The sequence below is a fragment of the Herpailurus yagouaroundi genome, unplaced genomic scaffold (genome assembly GCF_014898765.1).
Source record: "Herpailurus yagouaroundi ecotype Mexico unplaced genomic scaffold, PumYag 163, whole genome shotgun sequence".
In the NCBI taxonomy this organism is placed as follows: Eukaryota; Metazoa; Chordata; class Mammalia; order Carnivora; family Felidae; genus Herpailurus; species Herpailurus yagouaroundi.
Window position 1 is genome coordinate 16,772,158 of NW_024412404.1, and position 18,442 is coordinate 16,790,599.

Here is an 18,442-nt window from a genome sequence, read left to right on the forward strand (position 1 = left end):
TACTTGCATGCCGGGATTAGCTACCTCTTCTTCTTATGTTCCTTTGCCACCAAATTTGGCATAAAGTGTAAGAGGGTGCTCACAGAATTAGAATTCATTCCGATTGAAATTTAGCTCAAGCCCACTTCCTCTTTGAAAACTTCCCTAACCCTACCCCTCCTCAGAGTATTGTTTATCATCCCAGTCTAACCCATTACCCTGCATTATCTGGTAACTCCTACCCTGCTTACATCTACTGCTTAAAGTAGGGGAGCATGCCACAGTCCTTTTTATCGCCCCAGAGACTAGCAAAATCCTAGGCACAGAATTGGCACTCAGTACCTTTTTGTAAGTGAATGAAATGAATGAATGAATGAGTGAGCTATAGAGGTACATGCCAAGGTGACTAGCTCCACCTAAAGTATACTTTACCTCATGAAGGCCACATTAAACAAATATAAGAATTAGTTCTTCAGGGGATTGTCCTAGGAGAGTCAGGAGGGGATGTAGATCAAAAGGCAAAAGAATTTGAAGACCTCAATCTGATTGTGAGGACATATAATGAATGGATTAGAAAGCTATACACAGTGTTTGGATAAAGGTTGTGGCAGTAGTGAATTTCCATTTCTAGATCTCAACTAGAAATTATTTACAGGTTATTTAGCATAGTTCAGTTGAAGGACCATTGCAGTCTATTTCCAAAGGTTCTAAGCAGGGCTTTGTTACTATGTGTGGTTTTAGGTAAGCCACTTGGCTCTCTGATTATCAGTCACCTTCTGTGAAGTTGAGGATCGAACAGCTTACAATTCTTCTGGGACTCAAAGTCTATGAGTCTATGAAGAAGACCACAACAGGTCAAATAGAACTGTGGCTTGGAAATCTAGTTCACAGGGCATAAGAGGCCAGTGTGTTAACATGTGCCTTTTTTTAAAAAAATTGTTTTAAATGTTTATATTTGAGAGAGACAGAATGCAAGTGGATTAGAGGCAGAGAGAGAGAGGAAGACACAGAATCCGAAGCAGGCTCCAGGCTCCAAGCTGTCAGCACAGAACCCAATATGGGGCTCAAACTCACCAGTTGTGAGATCATGACCTGAGCTGAAGTCGGACGCTCAACCAACTGAGCCATCCAGGCGTTCCAACATGTGCCTTTTTAATTATGGGGATATCCCCATAGTTAGGGAAGCATTGAAGGAGCTTTGCACAGTCCCAGCTAGAGGATCAGAAGAAGGCACACAGTTTAGTGTGATGGAGAATGACAGAGCTAGAACTCTCTGCTTTCCTCTTTCCACCAGGCTGTCTGGCAGGGAAGAAACAGCTCTTGGGAGCCCTTATAAACTGTAGTTACAAAGGAAGGAGCTGCAGTTAGATAGGCACAGTATCTGGGTAGAATATTAGAGTCATCAAATCTAATATTCTATGAAGAAATTTCCTCTAAACATTCTCTGTGACTCTAACCTCTGATCATGTACAGATAGTGACTCAGAAGGTAGCTCATTCCTTTGGTGAACAGCCCTCTTTTTAAGCTTTAAAAAATTGACTTGAGAACTTTCCTTCCAACTTCTATTATTTTGTCCTGTTTGTTTTTGGTTCTGCCTTCTGGAATGCCAGAGACTTAGTACTTTGAAACAACTAAGCCTCCTGTGTTCCTGGTTAAATAATTTTGACCGTCTCCATCACTGTTTCTTACACCCTTCACCAGCTTGTTGGTCTCATTGTATGATATTTCTAAATGCTGATGCTGCTTTGAGCCTGGCACTCAGACCTGAAACAAAGCTCCAGGTAGAGTTACTTAGGGGCCAGTAGAGTAGGATCAGGTTCCCTTCTGGGGAGGCAGCCCCACTCTGCTGATTCATACTAAACCTTTATACACACTGCTCTTTATGCAAGGTTCCTGCATCTTATGTTTGGAGAATCGTTTTATTTAAAAGTAATAGTTACTCAAGTCTTTTCTGATTATATGATACTTACTCATGGTAGAAAACCTAGTAACTAGTGAAAACTATAAAAGAAAGGAAAAAAAAAACACCCTACAAATAACCACTACTCACAGATTAGTAGTATATATCTGGATCCCTCTATCAGTATGTAGGTACATAAACACCTGTATGCTTTGAAGTGTCAGTATATACATACAGAATTGTCATAATGTCCCTATGTACATTAACAGTAGTTTATAAACTAGGAACAACTAACAGACTATGGCTCTTAACCATCTACATGACAAACATGGTACACATTAAAATTTGTGTAGGGAATGGAGGGGAGAAATAGATGATTTAATTTCCATGCATGAGATTGTAATGTGTGTGCTGTATGTATTATAACTTCATTTTAGGTACTTAAAAGGGTAGCATGACATTTTATTGAATCAGTAGATATATGTATACAATATCATTTTTAATTACCACATGGCATTTCATTATACAGATACATCGAGCTTTCTGTAATCATTTATCATTGGGCATTTAGGTATGTTTACATTGTTACTATAAATAATACTGTAGGGAACATACTTAAATCATGCACATTTCTTTGATATTTATTTAATGCAGTGTTAGAATTATTGGATAAGAGGTGATCATTTTTAAGACTTTTAATATAAATTGCCATCCAGAAAGGTTATAGCAGCTTCACTCTACCATCAGTGTTGTGTTGGTCTGTTACTTTGAACTTTTGACAAGACTGTGTTAAGATTTAGGGAAACAATGGATTTGTTAGTTAAGTGAAAGTATCTTGTTTAATGTGAATATTTAAAAAATTTTTTTTCAACGTTTATTTATTTTGGGGACAGAGAGAGACAGAGCATGAACGGGGGAGGGGCAGAGAGAGAGGGAGACACAGAATCGGAAGCAGGCTCCAGGCTCTGAGCCATCAGCCCAGAGCCCGACGCGGGGCTCGAACTCACAGACCGCGAGATCGTGACCTGGCTGAAGTCGGACGCTTAACCGACTGCGCCACCCAGGCGCCCCAATGTGAATATTTTAGATTCCCAGTGAAGTTGAAATTTCACTCTACCTTTCTAGTATTGACCATACATATTCCTTGTGTATTTTCTTTCCATGTATTTTGTTTTTCTCTTAGGGCTTTCAGATGTCCCTTAATGATTTTCAAAAGCTCTTTTAATATTAAGGATTTTAAACCTTAGATTGTTAGATTGGAAATATTTTCCCCAATTTACATTTGCCTTTTATTTTTTTTCTCCAAATAGGTATTTTTGGATAGTTGGACTTTAAATTTTTTTAATTTTTATTTTTGAGAGAGAGCATGCACAACTGGAGGAGAGGGGCAGAGGGGGAGAGAGAGAATCTCAAGCAGGCTCCATGCAGAGCCTGACCCTGGGCTCGGTCCCACGACCCTGCGATAGTGACCTGAGCCAAAATCAAGAGTTGGACGCTCAACTGACTGAGACACCCAGATGCCCCTTGGGTAGTTGGACTTGAAATCTATATTCAGGTCTTCACATTAGATAATGTGAAGTTTCATCTTGTTGGGCTGAAACGATGTGTTGATTCCAACACGATCATTTTGGATCCTACTGTATGCTCCTGAATCTTTCTTGGGTCTTGCACTCCATGAATGTGATAAACATATGCTGAACCAAGTCATTGGCAAAAAACAGGACCAAAGTCCCTGGACCCTTCCTTCGTTGCAAGCTGGGCCATTAATTAGTGTTCTTCAGTTATATTTTTAACCAGTTATGACTCTGTCTAAAGTCGTCATTTTCTAGCCTAGTTTTTGCTCTCTTGACATAGGGATATGTCAAAGCCTTTTTGAAATCTGGTACAATATACCTTATTCCTAGTTAACTGTCCACATTAATAGCTGGTCTCACAGAACTTGTCCTTAATGTACAGAAACTGCCTGTTTGAGATTCAATGCCATATATGTATCTTGTTCCATACTACAGAGGATCTGAACTAGCTTATTAGAATTAATTAAAAAATGTATAGATAAAATATGAAGGCTATATAAATTACAATTCTCAACTACAAAGTTAGAAAGCGGATATAGAGAACCCACGGGGTTATCTTTTTACATCTGAGTCACCATTTCACTCTCAGCTTCCTAGTAGTAAAGGTAAAAAGAGTATCATGACCAGAAACCTGGTTTATTTTGTCCTAGGGCAAACAAATACCAGTTTCTCAGAGGTGTACTCTGACTAGAATTTCATAAGTATATGAATTTATTAATCCAAAGTGTGAAGAATCTTCCCTTTTCAAATAACTGTGGTTGTATTACCCATTTCTGTGTTTCCAGCTCTTTACACATTTCCAATAATTCTTTAGGGATCCTATATAACAGTTTTATTAGTATTTTAGGTATGGTACATGATGGCTTCACACGTAATCCCACTTAGAGTTAATAAACACTTTGTCAGCTGCCTTAGATTTTTGACTGGTCTTGGATTCAGGTCTGTTACACCAGTGTTGAATTTTATTCCATGCAACTCAAGGATCACCTATCCTGACAGGGGACTTAAGGGCTTTGGGGTGACTTTGACAAATTGCATATGATATACTGTCACATGGTTTCAGTATACACTATTGTACATAGCCATGAGCCTGTTCCACCTTTGTCTGTTTTTTTTAGAGACTTTCATCCCCTATTGGTTTACTTATATTACTCATATATCTATCTATCTATCTATCTATCTATCTATCTATCTATCTATCCCTGGCTATGTGACCTGACTGACAGAAAAATATACGGAAAATATTTAGACCCAGCTGTACATATTAACACGGTACTATCTCTTCTAACATACTGTAGTATATGCTGAATAGTGTGCTATGCCATCTCCAGTACTGTTCTGTAGTATATATTGTATAGTGTATATACTATGCTATCTCTAGTGGTATTCCGTGGTATACACCGTATAGTGTACGTACCGCGCCATCTCTGGTAGTGTTCCGTGGCATATGCTGTATAGTGTATATACTACACTATCTCTGGTAATATACTGTGGATACATATAACCATTTACATGGGCTATAAAAAGAATTTTGTGACAGAGAGAAAGAGTATCTCTTATGTGGTTGGATTAATGGCCTTTCAGAAGTGCTGCCACTGGGCCATTTTCTGGGCTGTGAGCTGCCATATCACTGTGGTCCCATTCTTTTCTTCCTTCATCCCCTCTATATAGCTCTGTGTTGCCTGTCCTTTTCTTCTAGCTGTGGTCATGGCCTCTCTTGTCAGTTTGCAGACCTTTCCCAAGGACCTGCTGTGTGCCAGGCCCTGTGCTTGGCCTGGTGGGGCAAATAAAAAAGGTGCCAGCTGCTATTCCTGCTCTCAAGGGTGATATTTAAATTATTAAACAACTACACTGATCAATCAGAAACATCCTATCTAGAGCAGGGTCCCTAGAGGCTCCGTGCTGTGGCGGCATTAACTACTTAGTTGCTGGACTGTGAAAGGTCTGGGGGGCTCCGAAGAGTGGCCAGGGTAGCAGGAGGGGGTACTCAGTGTATTCAGAGCTGCAGTTATTCCCAAGTGGTAAGGAAGGATTTAAATAGCCTAATAACTGGTTCTGGTGTATGGGTGCAAACTCATTGTATGTCACTTCTGCCTGTTCGTAGACACTGGCCTCAGGGTAAATAGGAGGAGGCATCTGGCCTCTGAAGGAATGGGTGTAGGCCTTGCCCTCCCAGCCTCTGGCCGGTTGCCCTGAGGCCTGCTCTTTGCCCTGCCCTTGGGATTTTACTGTCAGCTTTTCTCGGAGTGGCTCACAGGCTCAGGGTCAAGCTGTAGTCAGTTGACAAAGGGGTATTGAATCCTTACTGTGCATTTGACAACTCCCCAGGTATTATGGAGGTTACGTTGAGATCCCTTTTTTGTTGGGGGCTGGGCAGACGAAAGTCATCCAGAAAGACCATTACAGAGCAGGCAGCAGCGGAACCTCCACAGCAGGTCTACAGGAATAGCCGCTGTGGTGAACATAAGACAAATGGGGTAGCTTCTCTAGAATTTCCATAAACTCCCATTTTCTCAGTTATAACTATCTATCTATCTAGATATATCTACCTCTATATATAGATATATAGAGAGATAAAGATATCTGGATAGATATATTGGAGTAGGTAAAGATTTTAGTTCAGATCTTATTTTCTTAATTAGTTTGAGAACATTCCAACCTTTGGTTCTGGGTTTGAGGCCAGCTGTGGTTCCACAGAGAGAGAGATTTCTTCTTAGGGTCTGTGGTTAATTGTGTCCCCCATCCCTGCCTGAGTCATGCTGGGGAGGAGCATCACCCCTGTTATAGGCTGAGAATGGAGGAAAGAGGGATCTAATGATTACCACTGCTTACACCCCAGGAGTAAGGTTGGCATTTCTTGAGTGGAGGGTTCTGGAGGTGTCCTCTGGTGATTTTTCTGGCTGGATTTTTGCTGGGTAAGAGGCAGGAGGGATTAGTAGGTCATCTGCCCCAAGCCTACCAGCTCTGCTGTGGTCCTGGCCCTTTTCCTTCCCCATTCTGACGAGTGGCTAACTTTTGGGAATAGAATGAAGGCCACTGAGTGGAAGCCCACCCAGAAGCAGAAGGTATTGGGGTTCAAGCGACCACCCCTTTGTGGGGCCTGCTGCCCTGCCTGAGGCCCCTCCTTAGCGGCTCACAACCACTGGCTTAGCTTGGAAAGGGCTGGGGCCGCCTGGTTAGTGCCGCTGTTTTTATAAGCTAATGAGGGCAGAGTGTGAGCCACGGGCAATGATGCTGGGATATTAACTGTGACAGGAAGCTTGATCATAATTATCTTAACGAGGATAGGGTTAATTACAGTGGAAACTTAAAAGTTCTCTCTGTTTGAATCCGCTAGAGCTGAATGCGTTGTGATGTTTTGTCATTTTGATATGACTTTGGAAAAGGCACAGGGACTCTCCCAGCAGCTGCAGTGGCTCCTGGGGGAGCCCAGCCAGAGCCCTGTGAATGAGGTAACAGAGATGGTACCTGTGGGTGAGATAATGGGCAGCTTTCCTGCTGGTGAAGTGCTTCGGAGTTGCCGATTAGGTTTTCAGAGCAAACCACCTGCCATAGGTCAGACCGCACACCCTGTCTCCCTGTCTTGCCCTTGGCATCTCTTCCCTGGGCTGGGAAGACCTCTCTCCAGCTGCCTGCGCCCAGGTAGTGGGTGAAGCCTTGCTCTCCCACCCCAGCCCCTGACCTTGGCACACATGTCTGCGTTGCCTTCACAGCCCACTCCTCAAACATCTGCAGATCGCAGACCAAGCCGGCGAGTAACTGTGGAGTGACAGGCGCCCCCTCCACCAGGGCCCTTGGGTCTGGGGTGCATTTTGCAGTGCACACACAAGATTATGGCAGAGAAATTGCAATCTCATCATCTTTTCCTTGTAGCTACTGTAGCTGTCCCATTAAACAGCACAGATCTGAGTGGATCCTTAAAGCCTTTTTTGCCTTGTCATTTTACTTAACAGCACACACCTCTTTGCAGGCATCTTCTTTCTAGGGGTATGAACTCAAAGATGGATGAAAATAATAATAAAAAAAAAGATGGATGCAAATAATTTTTCCCCTCCTCCTTCCATGAAAACAGCAGCAACAATAACAACAAAAGTCCAATTTTTAAAAGCAAAAAATAAAGCCATCTTCCAGGTGTGTGTTTATTGGCTTCCGCATGCCAACCAAGCCCCAGAAATCCTGTCTTCTCCAGTTTTACCCTTCACTACTCTGTCTCCTCAGCTCTGAATTTAGCTGATTAAATCACCAAGTGCACACTACACTGATGACATGAAGACACGGATTTATTAATTAGCAACCTCCCCTCCCCCGCCATGTAACACGGTTCCCTTTTAGCTGAGCAGCTAATAACATGAATGGCAAAAATAATCTTACAACCAGACAGGTAACGGGATTTGAACCTGAAGGTCCCCTACTCTTCTGTGAAGTTTGACTCAGAACTGAGCTCTGCCCCAGAGCCCGCCCCAGAGAAAGGCAGCTCTGTGGGCACTCCCTCTGGTGTTCTTAGCTTTGTCCCTCTGCGTGCTCTGTCATTTTGTTGTATGCCTCCCTGGAAACACTCTTGGAAGGGAGCTTTCTTTTGCTTGCCAGTTGCCAACCATTTGCTGATTCTCATGATAAGAGTATTATATTTGCATAACATAACTCAGGAACAATGTGTATTTGGATGCTGCCTTTGACCATAGCCCAACTGAGGTTTGTGCACAAAGGACTTATTAGCCATCCATAAGGCACCCTGAAGGGAGGTGGCCTCAATGCCCCTCACCCCTGTGGTAAACAGGGCTTCCTCCTGAAAAAGCACTTTTCCATCATCACTCATTAACCCCCATGGAGGGAAGGGACTTCAGGAAAGGTGGAAGTTTCCCTGCAGAAGCCAGACTTGCTGCACACCTTTGCACATTTGCTCATCTGCCCACTCCCCGCATCCAGAACACACTCCCCCTCCAAAACACCCCCTAAGGTCACAGCTACCAGAAAAATCAGTGAATAAAAAGAAGAAAGAAAAGAAAGGAGCCAGCATTTGCAAGTGACATGTTTGTTCATCTTCTTTGGCTTATATTCATAAGTTCCTCTGGGCTGGAAACAGCACAGAACAAGGGAGTGCAGATGGGTTATTGATAATGCCCAAACTCACACTTCAAGTAAATGGTGGAGCTGAGTCACAACTTTTGTGTGTGTGTGTGTGTGTGTGTGTGTGTGTGTGTGTGTGTGTTGGTTTGTCCCCCCCCCCCGCCCCGAAACATGAGGAAGAAGAGAAAGGAGGAGGAAGAAATGAAGCACAATGACCCCATTGACCCTTAGCCCAAAATGTAAGTGGTATTGACTTTCTGCTGTGAAGCAGGTAGTGCTGGCTGTAGGAGTGGGTGCTGGGCCCTGAGGAATGAGACACACCAAGGTAGCTGTGCGCCCAGTGGAGTCTGGGGCTTTAATGACTGACACTGCACATCACACCTCCTGCATATTGACTCCCTGTTTTGGAGCCTTGTTGGCACAGATCCCACAAAGGAGATACAGATGTCTGGAGACAGCTTTGGTGCTAAAGTTCACACTCACGTCAGATGTGCGGGCACTGCACACACAAGCAGGCGTGTCTGTAATGCAAGTGCTATCAGTAAATGAATAAATAGTGTAGACAACATCTCCCTGATTCGTCACATTTTATAGAATAGCCAGGAGATCCCAGGCGAGTCCGCCCTCTGGTCGACGTCGTAGCTCAGCTGTCAGCCTGTGCAAGCTCAGCACAGCTCTTGGGTCTGGCAGGTGAATGAGCTGGGAGTATGTGTGTCTGTGCAAGTCCCTCCACCGGGCGGCTTTCTTTAATTAACGTCTGCGCGCGCGGAGAGTAGCACATGCGCACAACTACCCCTCACCGCCTCCACCCCCAACACTCTTGAGACCATAACATCAAGAGTTAACTTTCAGCTAACTGTGTAAACAAGGCTATTTTTCCCTTTTTGATTCTTTCGTCCCCCCCCCCCCCCTTGAGCCGGGTACTTAATTCTTTCAGATCCTTGATTATTTACTGCCTTGACATCTACATTGCTGCATTCCACACTTCTTTCAAAAATAAAGTGAGAAATCCACTTTCCATAAATTAAAACTGTAACTTCAAGCCGGGAGCACTGAAACAGAAATTCCCCCAACTCCTTCCTTAAACCACCGCCCCTCTCCCTGCCCAACAAAAACAAAAACAAAAAGGAAAAGAAATCATGAAAGAAAAAGAAACAACCCTCTCCAACTGGAGTGATTATGTGCTTCTGAAGATGCCTTGCCTTTGGGGGCAGCCACAGGGACACTGGGCAGACGCAAATTAAGTGATTAGTGTAAAAAAAAAAACAAAAAACGGGGGATAAAAGTCAAAGGCTGAGAAGGGAGAGCAAGGAAGCCTTCCTTGCCGTTTCCTGGACTGTGCAGAGGAGAACCGCTAAGAAATGATACTTGAAGTTATATTTATTATTGTAAGAGGGGTATGATATTTCTGGGCAGGAATGATGGATGACAACTTAAATTTGTGTCCAGGGAATGAAGGTGAACTGTGACAGAGTTATTTATCTTGGGAATGGAGGTTAGGGTCAGCCGAGGCTGGGTGCCTGAAGGCACAAGACATTGACAAATTTATCCTGCAGGCCGTATCTGAAGCCCTTTGTTTTGGATCCTGGCTACTCACTAAGTGACCCTCATCCTTCATGTTGGCAATGCGTGAAGGATGCGGTGAGTGCCAGCGGCCCCTTCTCCCCCGCCGCCCCCACCCCGGCTCCCGCTACTAATTCTTGTCATTCACTTTGCTGACAGGCACCAAGCCCAAACTATTCCCAGTCCTGAAAGGGAAGGTTAAAATATTTATTTCGGCTCATAATGGCCTCCCTGATTTAGTGCAGGATCATTTTTCCTGTTGCCTTTGTCATTGCAGGTCACTGGAAGGACTGAGCGCGTTCGGGAGCCTGGAGGAACTCATCCTGGACAACAATCTGCTCGGGAACGACCTCGTGTTGCCAGGGTTACCCAGGCTCCATACCTTAACCCTCAACAAGAACCAGATATCCTTGGCTCTGCCCGCTGCCTCCACTCTCTGCCCTGCCCCGCAGTGGTCCCCGCCCGCACACCCCCTCCCCTGTGCTCCCCTCCCCCCGCCCCACACAAATACCTGCGAAATGTCAAATGAGTTTTATGTGTCAGCTAAATTAAAGTATGTGAAATACAGTCCATGGGCAGACAAAGCGTTCTGTCTTCTGGCACTCGGGACACTTCAGAGTAATTTATTATAGGTCATTCATAAATGAAATGCACCATTATATCTTCCTGTTGCTCCATTTTAGTGTAGAGATCTAAGTTATGGCTGTGAAGAAATCTTTTTAATAGATAAAAATAGAGAAAGAAAATAATGTCACTGCTGCTGAGAAGGCAAAACCCGGTTCTAGTTGCTTGGGCTTGTGTGGGAGGGCGACCTCTGGTGGGAAGTACGGGGTAGTGCCTCTAAGCGAACTTGGCCTTCACGGAGGTTTCTGGAAGGCTCTGGTGCAGGCCTGGGGAACAGTTCTGGCAAAGAAGAGGGGGAAGGGGCAAAGGTGCGAGATATGTGTGAAGCCCAGGGGTAACTCTGCCCTCCGTGGTGTTTGATGTACTAGGGTGATGAGAGAGGTCTAGCAGAGTCATTCTATTGCATGCTGTCCCCTTAAGTGCTGTCCCTAGCCAGCCTGGGATGAGGCACAGGGGGATTAATGGCTCTGGATTCTATAGGGAGGCTGAGAGTGGAATCGGAAGCTTTCTGCAGTATAAGGCACTTAGCTCCTCTGTACAGTTATGGGTCTCCATGCTGCCACAGCACCAGCTGGAAGGCAGGGAGGGTTATCAGTTTTGTTAATTCCTGTATCCATCACACCTAGAAAAATGCTTGGCATGGAACTGAGGTGCAGTGAATGTTTGTGGGATGAATGAATGAATGAATGATTATCATCAGCTGTTCTTTATTGAGTACTTCTGTGGGTCAGGCACTGTGCTGGGTGCCTTTAAGTATATTATTTTTTATTCTTACCAAACCCTGGGAGATGGATGCAGTTTCTCCATTTACCTGACTGAGGAAGGAGGTCAAGCATGGACCCAAAGCCAGACATTTACCAAAATGCTAGATCCCAGATTCAGTCTTAACTGTGGCTATATCCATAATTCTTTCCATTCTCTTGTGTTGCTTCAGACTTGAAGTCTAATCACGTTGTTTTATTAGTGAAACATTTGAGATCTAGAGTAATTCAGTCACTTGTTCATGTTCTCATGGCGAGTTAGAACTAGAAAAGGGATCAGAGCCTTTTCTGTAGAGTATGAAATAAAACCATGTATGCATATGTCCACTTTAAGAATGAGAGGCAAAATCATTTATTAACTGCTGTTTATACTTTAAGTCATAAGACAGTATTTTCTTTTTAGGTAAAATATACTACGATGGTCATTATAAATTGGCACTTTAATAGAAGTGGAAGGAGAGGGCTTACAAATAAATATCAGTCTTTATCATAAGGCAATATTGATGGGTTTTTTTCCTCTCCTATCCTTTGGTCAACCAAGTTTCTTAGTCATTGTTTGAAAAATTATTATAGTCCCTGTATCACTGTCTTAGGTGATCACTTGGATGATATTCTTAAATCATTCAAGAACAGAAGGATTATTAGAATAGAACTGGATGGTAAATTTCCTCCTTTGGGCCCTAGTGCTTATATCCTGTGTCCCATGCCACTGTAGAGTCCTAGCCTTTGGACTTGGGTTCATGAGTCAGTTTAATCATGTTTAGTTGTGTGGCTATGGACAGGTCAGCCTCTGAAAACCTCTGTTTCTCATTTTGTGTGTATGTGTGACATCACAGCTTTCACTTGCCTATTAGGAGAACTGGTTAAAAAGAAAAAAAATATATGAAAGCCTTTTTTGCATGTTGGAATCAAAGTGCCATGATAATGTGAGCAAAACAGGTTTCTGCATGGGTGAAAAACCAGCTACTTCTGCCCTGGGATATTTATTGTGACGTTGCAATATAAGAAATGGTGCTGTAAGAAGGACTTCCAGAACAGCCCACAGATCAACCCACAAGGACTTTGTCTGGCAAATGCTGTACAAATGCTAATCCCAAACTCAATTCCTCTTCTCCCTCAGCATAACTTCCTGGCCAGTTCTCTGTCACATTTATTGGTGCATGCTAAGAAATGCAAGCTCATTTCAGCACCAGCCTGAGAAAAACAAGTAAAAGAAGAGCACACCAACTGTGAAAGAACATCATTTTGCATAATCCCAGTCTACAGATGAACTAGTGGGTGATTTTTTTTTTTATTGACCTCTGATTTATTTAATAATCATTTAAAAGTATTTGTTGGATACTTAAGTGTTCAAAATAGGTAGGTTATCGTATTGCTTTCCACTGTACCACTGGCATTTGAGGAGCATTGAGTAAATATTGATGTTAATATTGATGACAGATTACCTGATTAGTGTGATTAGGTTACACTAAGAAGTAAGATTCATGTTTCATATGAATTTACTAAGAATTATTATTTCCCATTTTAGAGGGTTCATTTTCATAACCTGGCACAGAATATGATGAAAATGTACAGGAATCTACTCTGGATTTTTTTGCTTTTTGTTTTTTGTTTTTTTTTGTTTTTTAGATTCTATGTGTAAGAGAGATCATAAGGTATTTGTCTTACTCTGACTTATTTCACTTAGCATAATGCCCTCAGGGTTCATCCATGTTGTGGCAAATGGTAAGATTTTATTCTTTTTAATGGCTGAAATACATAGTTACATATATTATTATATACTGTGATATAATTATAATATATAACATATATATATCGCAACTTCTTTTATATTCAACTACTGATGGACACTTAGACTATTTTCATATCTTGGCTATTATAGATAATGCTGCACTAAACATGAGTGTGTAGATGTCTTTTTGGGTTAGTGTTCATTTTCTTCAGATAAATATCCAGAAATGGAATTGCTGAATCATACAGTGTTTTTATTTTTAATATTTTTTGGGAAGCTACATACTGTTTTCCTTAGTGGCTACCTCAGTTTACCTTCCCAACCACAGTGCAAAAGGGTTCCTATTTCTCCATATCCTCCCAACACTTATTACTTCTGGTCTTTTTGATAAAAGCTATTTTAACAGGTGTGAGGTGATATCTCATTTTAATTTGGTTTTGATTTACCTTTCCCTGATGATGAGTGATGTTGAGCATCTTTTCATGTGTCTACTGGCCATCTGTACTTCTTCTTTAGAAAAATGTCTATTCAGTTCCCCTGCCCATTTTTTAATCAAATCATTTTTTTGCTATTGAGTTATATGAGTTCCTCATATATTTTAGATATTCCTTAACAGATATATGATTTGCAGTCATTTCTTCCCATTCACTAGGTTGCATTTTCATTTTTAAATAGTTTCCTCTGCTGTATAGAATGTTTCCCCATTTTTTTCTTTTTCATTCTCCAAATTTTTATTTAAATTCCAGCTAGCTAACATACAGCGCAATATTAGTTTCAGGTATAGAATTCGGTGATTCATCAATTGCATATAACACCTGGTGTTCGTTGCTACAAATGCCCTTAATCCCCATTACCTGTTTAACCCATCCCCCCCTCTATCCCCCATCCACCTCCCTTCTAGTAACCATTAGTTTGTTCTCCATAGTGAAGATTCTGTTTCTTGGTTTGCCTCTCTCTTTTTTTGCCCATACGTTCATTTGTTTTGTTTCTGAAATTCCACGTATGAGTGAAATCATATGGTATTTGTCTTCCTCTGACTGATCTTGCTTAGCATAATACATTCTAGTTCCATCCATGTCATTACGAAAGGCAAGATTTCCTTCTTTTTATGGCTGAGCAATATTCCACTGTATATGTTTCTCATTCTTAAAGTAGTAAATCAGGCTGGAGGATGGTTGTATTCTCAGTGTTGCTGTCACCAGAGATTAGCAGGCCTCTTGGCCCTACAGTACTGAGGGATTTTCTTTGTCTTTGGTTGCATCCTTTTCCTTTTTAATTCCTCAGCTTCTCCAATCTGTAGCAGTAATGCTGAGGGAGAAATGATAGTGGTATGGGGGGAATTGTTGCAGAAGGGGATGTGTAGCCCTAAAGCTGGCCAGTTATATTGCTGTGCTGATGGAGAATACTGTATTAGCACTAGATACAAAAGGTGCTAGTTGGCTGTTTTAGGATGCAGCATGACTTCTTTCTCCTCTGGTCTACTGGTATGATCATGAAGTTTGGCTTCATTTCCCCACATACTCGAGCCAGAAGTCACAGAATGAAAGCCAGGTAAAAGCAAGAGTAACACCGTATGGCACCCTTGTAACCTAATACTTCTAACCTACCTTTTCAGCCAACTGACTCTGCTACTTTCTTGTTGAATATACCCCTGACTCTTTAAGAGTTGCTCTGTTCCACATTGCTATTCCTTACTCCATGAAATGCCTTGGATTTGGGCTCTGTCAGTTAGCTTTGCTGCATAATAACCTACCTCGAATGTTAGTGACTAAAACAACAAATATGTTATTTAACATTCTGTGTGTCAGTTGTTTGGGCAGGGCTCAACTGCATGGTTCTCCTGTGGATTTTGGTTTGGTCGATATGCAGCCACCATTATCTGGAGGCCTGACTGGGACTGGATGGTCTGAAATTGCCTCACTTATATGTCTGGAAGTCGGTGCTGGTTGTTGACTGAACGACATGCTTCCAATAGGCTAACACAGGCCGCTCTGCATGGGGCAGCTCTTTCAAGAGCAAAGCCCTAATGTACAAGTACTTTTCAAGCCCTGTTTGCATCTCAGATGTTACTGCTCCATGGCCAAAGCAAGTCATGTACCAAATGTAGAGTCAGTGTGATAGGGGACTGTACCAGGTGTGTATACACAGAGGCATGCCTCACTCCTGTAGTGATCCTGCACATGGACCATGGTGTCTCATCTCCTTAAGAACTGACTTCATACTTGTAATAAAGAGAGACCTAGAATCAAGTAATTATTCACCTGCTACAAAGGTAAGTATTAGTTCTTTCTTACAAATTGAATCTTATTTTAAGTATATTAGAAAGCTTGCTATTAAATGGGATTCTACCTGAAGTTCTTTTGAGAAGTTTGTTTTGGTTTTAATTTCTGGTGTGCTTGTTTGTCTGTTTGCATACATAGAGTTTTCCATTTTGGTTTTACTCTTAATGAGGTATGTTTGAACAATGCTCTGTTACTGGATCCTGCAAACATGGGTTATGGGCTGCTTTATCCTTTGGCAAGAGGTACTGTCAGATAGTGGTTAAGAACAGGCTCTGAAGCCAGACTTCCTGGGCTTGTACCCTGGCCCTGCCACTTGCTGCATGTTCTTGGACTGGTTATTTAACATATCAATGCTTTGCTTTCCTCTCCAAAATTGCTTTCCTCTCCCACCCCATAGGTTGTTGTGAGGGTTATTCTAAGTTCTGTGTAATGGTCAGTATTATTGCCATTTTTGTTAGAGAATTATGTAAACTTATTTGATCTTACTTCAGCTACATTATAACCAAGGTCAGAGCATAGATTTTTGAGTGTGTCTTTGACTTTTATAACTTAATTTTACATCCATATCATTTTGTGAGGTGAGTACCATTGGTGAATACTCTCATTTTTTTTTTAAGTTTATTTTTGAAAGATAGAGAGCACAAACAGGGGAAGGACAGAGAGAGAGGGAGAGAGAATCCATAGCAGGCTCCACACTGTCAGTGCAGAACTCACAAACCATGCACAAAATTATGACCTGAACTGTAATAGAGTCTGACACTTAACTGACTGAGCCACCTAGGTGTCCTAGTACTCTCATTTCTTATGAAAAAACTGAGAGAGTTGAACATTTTTTTTGTATGAACTTTCTGAAGTCACCTAGATTGTCATTGGTAGTGCTCAGTCTAGAACCCAGGTATGGTGATTTATAACCCCAGACTCTGAAACCCAAAGGAGGTAAAATCAATGCATGAGGAAAGGAACTAAAATACAGGAGGAGTCGGTTGCCTGTGCTTGCCCTGTCCCTCCCGCACCAGACCCTGCACCCAGCTGCAGAGGGAGCTCATGAAAGGGATTTCAGAACACAAACCCAGCATCTGGCAAATTTTTTCTCAGTCGACCAATGTCTCACGTCTCATCTGCACACTACCTACTTGACCTCCCATCTTTGTTCTGCTGGCCCTTTGTTACACTTCTGTTAAGCTCTCAGCATTGCTGTCTTGTCCTGGTATACTTTAAAGCCTGGACTTCCCAGGTTACCTTTTTATCTCCTGGTTCATAGCTTATCTTACTCCTCTTCCCTTGGTTCATTTAGACTGGGCTGGTAGTCACTGGCCATGGAGTTGACCTTATCTCCCCAACACTCACGTTGTGTATATGTCTCTCTCTCTCTCTCTCTCTCTGTCTCTGTCTCTCTCTCTGTCTCTCTCTCTCTCTCTCTCTCTCTCTCTCTCACACACACACACACACACACGCACACACCCATGCACATACACACACTGTCCTTGGCTCTTCTCCAGTAGGGTTGGATACTTGGTCATGGTCTCAGCCATATCATGTCTGAATACCCAACCCCAAAAGGGAACAATTGAGATGTCTGGAAAATACAGATACTTTGCACAATCAAATGATTCTCCCCCATTCTCCCTTTCGGGGTGGGTAGGGGAAGAGTAATAAGCTGACTTCATTTTACATCACACTTTGTTTCTTCATTTAATGTCTCCCTGTTTGCTTCAGCACATGTGTGAAGAGACGGTATGAATTATAGTACCAACAGGAAGGACAAATAGTATGACATGTTGTACAGCTGGGCTGTGGTGAGGAGACGAGTGAACTGAACCAGAAGGCCAGACTAGATTTCCCACAGCAATTTACTGTTTTACTCAGGGAAGTCTCTGCACCTTGTCTGAATCTTCAGTTTCTTTAGCTGTAAAATGGGTGATAGATAATTCAGAGTATTGTTGAAAGATCGAAATGGCATAATGTATATATGGAAATCACTTTATCGCCCAAAGACCTTACAGCTTCTTGATACGTTTTAATGATAGAGGAAGTCTCATTGCTTTAAATGAATAAGCCCAAATTGGAAGAAAACTCAGGTACAGAACACAGCTGGATGACAGTACCTGTGGTCTCCCACAAAAGCTTGTAGGACTCCTCATTTTTCAGTATTTTACATTCCTTTCTGTGTTAGGAAATTGTGAGTCACTTTATCACCTAGAAATGTTAATTTCTTTGGAACAGGTTTGAATCTAGACTCTGCCATTTAGTATGTGACCTTTGACCCCCATTTCCTCAATTATTGTTTGGATATGATATTGCTGACGTGTGTGTGAATCAAAATGAAAATATGTTGTGCAAAACGTGGAGTTAGCATTCAGAAATCCTGTATTAGGGTAAGCACTGGTTGAAATCCTCCCAGGTCTTATGGGTGTTGCCCTTTGACATGGGCTTGATCACAGAGGGAGGGTTCTTTCCCATTTTTACCAGGGAAACAGCTTCAGACCTGTGTAATTGGACATGACACCAGAAGACTCCCCTCCTCCTTCATTCTCCAGACTTTCAAGGCAACATGTTGCTTTGATCTTGGGCCTTCTGCAAAAAGTCTCCCTTGGCAAGCATACCTATGACAGCTGGACTCTGCAATAGCAACTTTGTGTAGACAACCTGAAAAAAACCTAAATGACAAGTATTCTAGAAAAGATTTGAGGAGGGAAGCCAGGTGTGTGCTAGAAGTCAGTTGAAGAGAATTGAAACTGTGCCCTGTAGCTTCACATTTAAAAAGGGGAGGGGAATGTCACCCTTAGGAGAATCCCTGAAAGTATCTACTGCCCTTGGTCTTAGTAAGTCAGAGACACCAGGTTCCCTCTGCTGGTTGCCTTTGGTTAATTTTCTATGCAACTGGACAAAGAAGGAATGTGACAGGTTCTATCTCAGAGCTCCCAGCCAGGTAAGACAGGGCTGTGTTTGTCCTTGCTGAC

At 42.3% G+C, this 18,442-nt stretch overlaps 1 protein-coding gene across 7 annotated transcripts in view; it reads left to right on the top strand.

Annotated features, from left to right (window-relative positions):
• Positions 1-18,442, top strand: part of LRMDA (leucine rich melanocyte differentiation associated) — a 1,047,786-nt gene that overhangs the window by 577,681 nt on the left and 451,663 nt on the right. For all 7 annotated transcript variants that reach the window (XM_040485493.1, XM_040485494.1, XM_040485489.1 and 4 more), the window contains one exon: positions 10,361-10,487. In XM_040485493.1, coding sequence (XP_040341427.1) covers positions 10,361-10,487 — 127 coding nt within the window. The remainder of the gene's footprint in view (positions 1-10,360; positions 10,488-18,442) is intronic.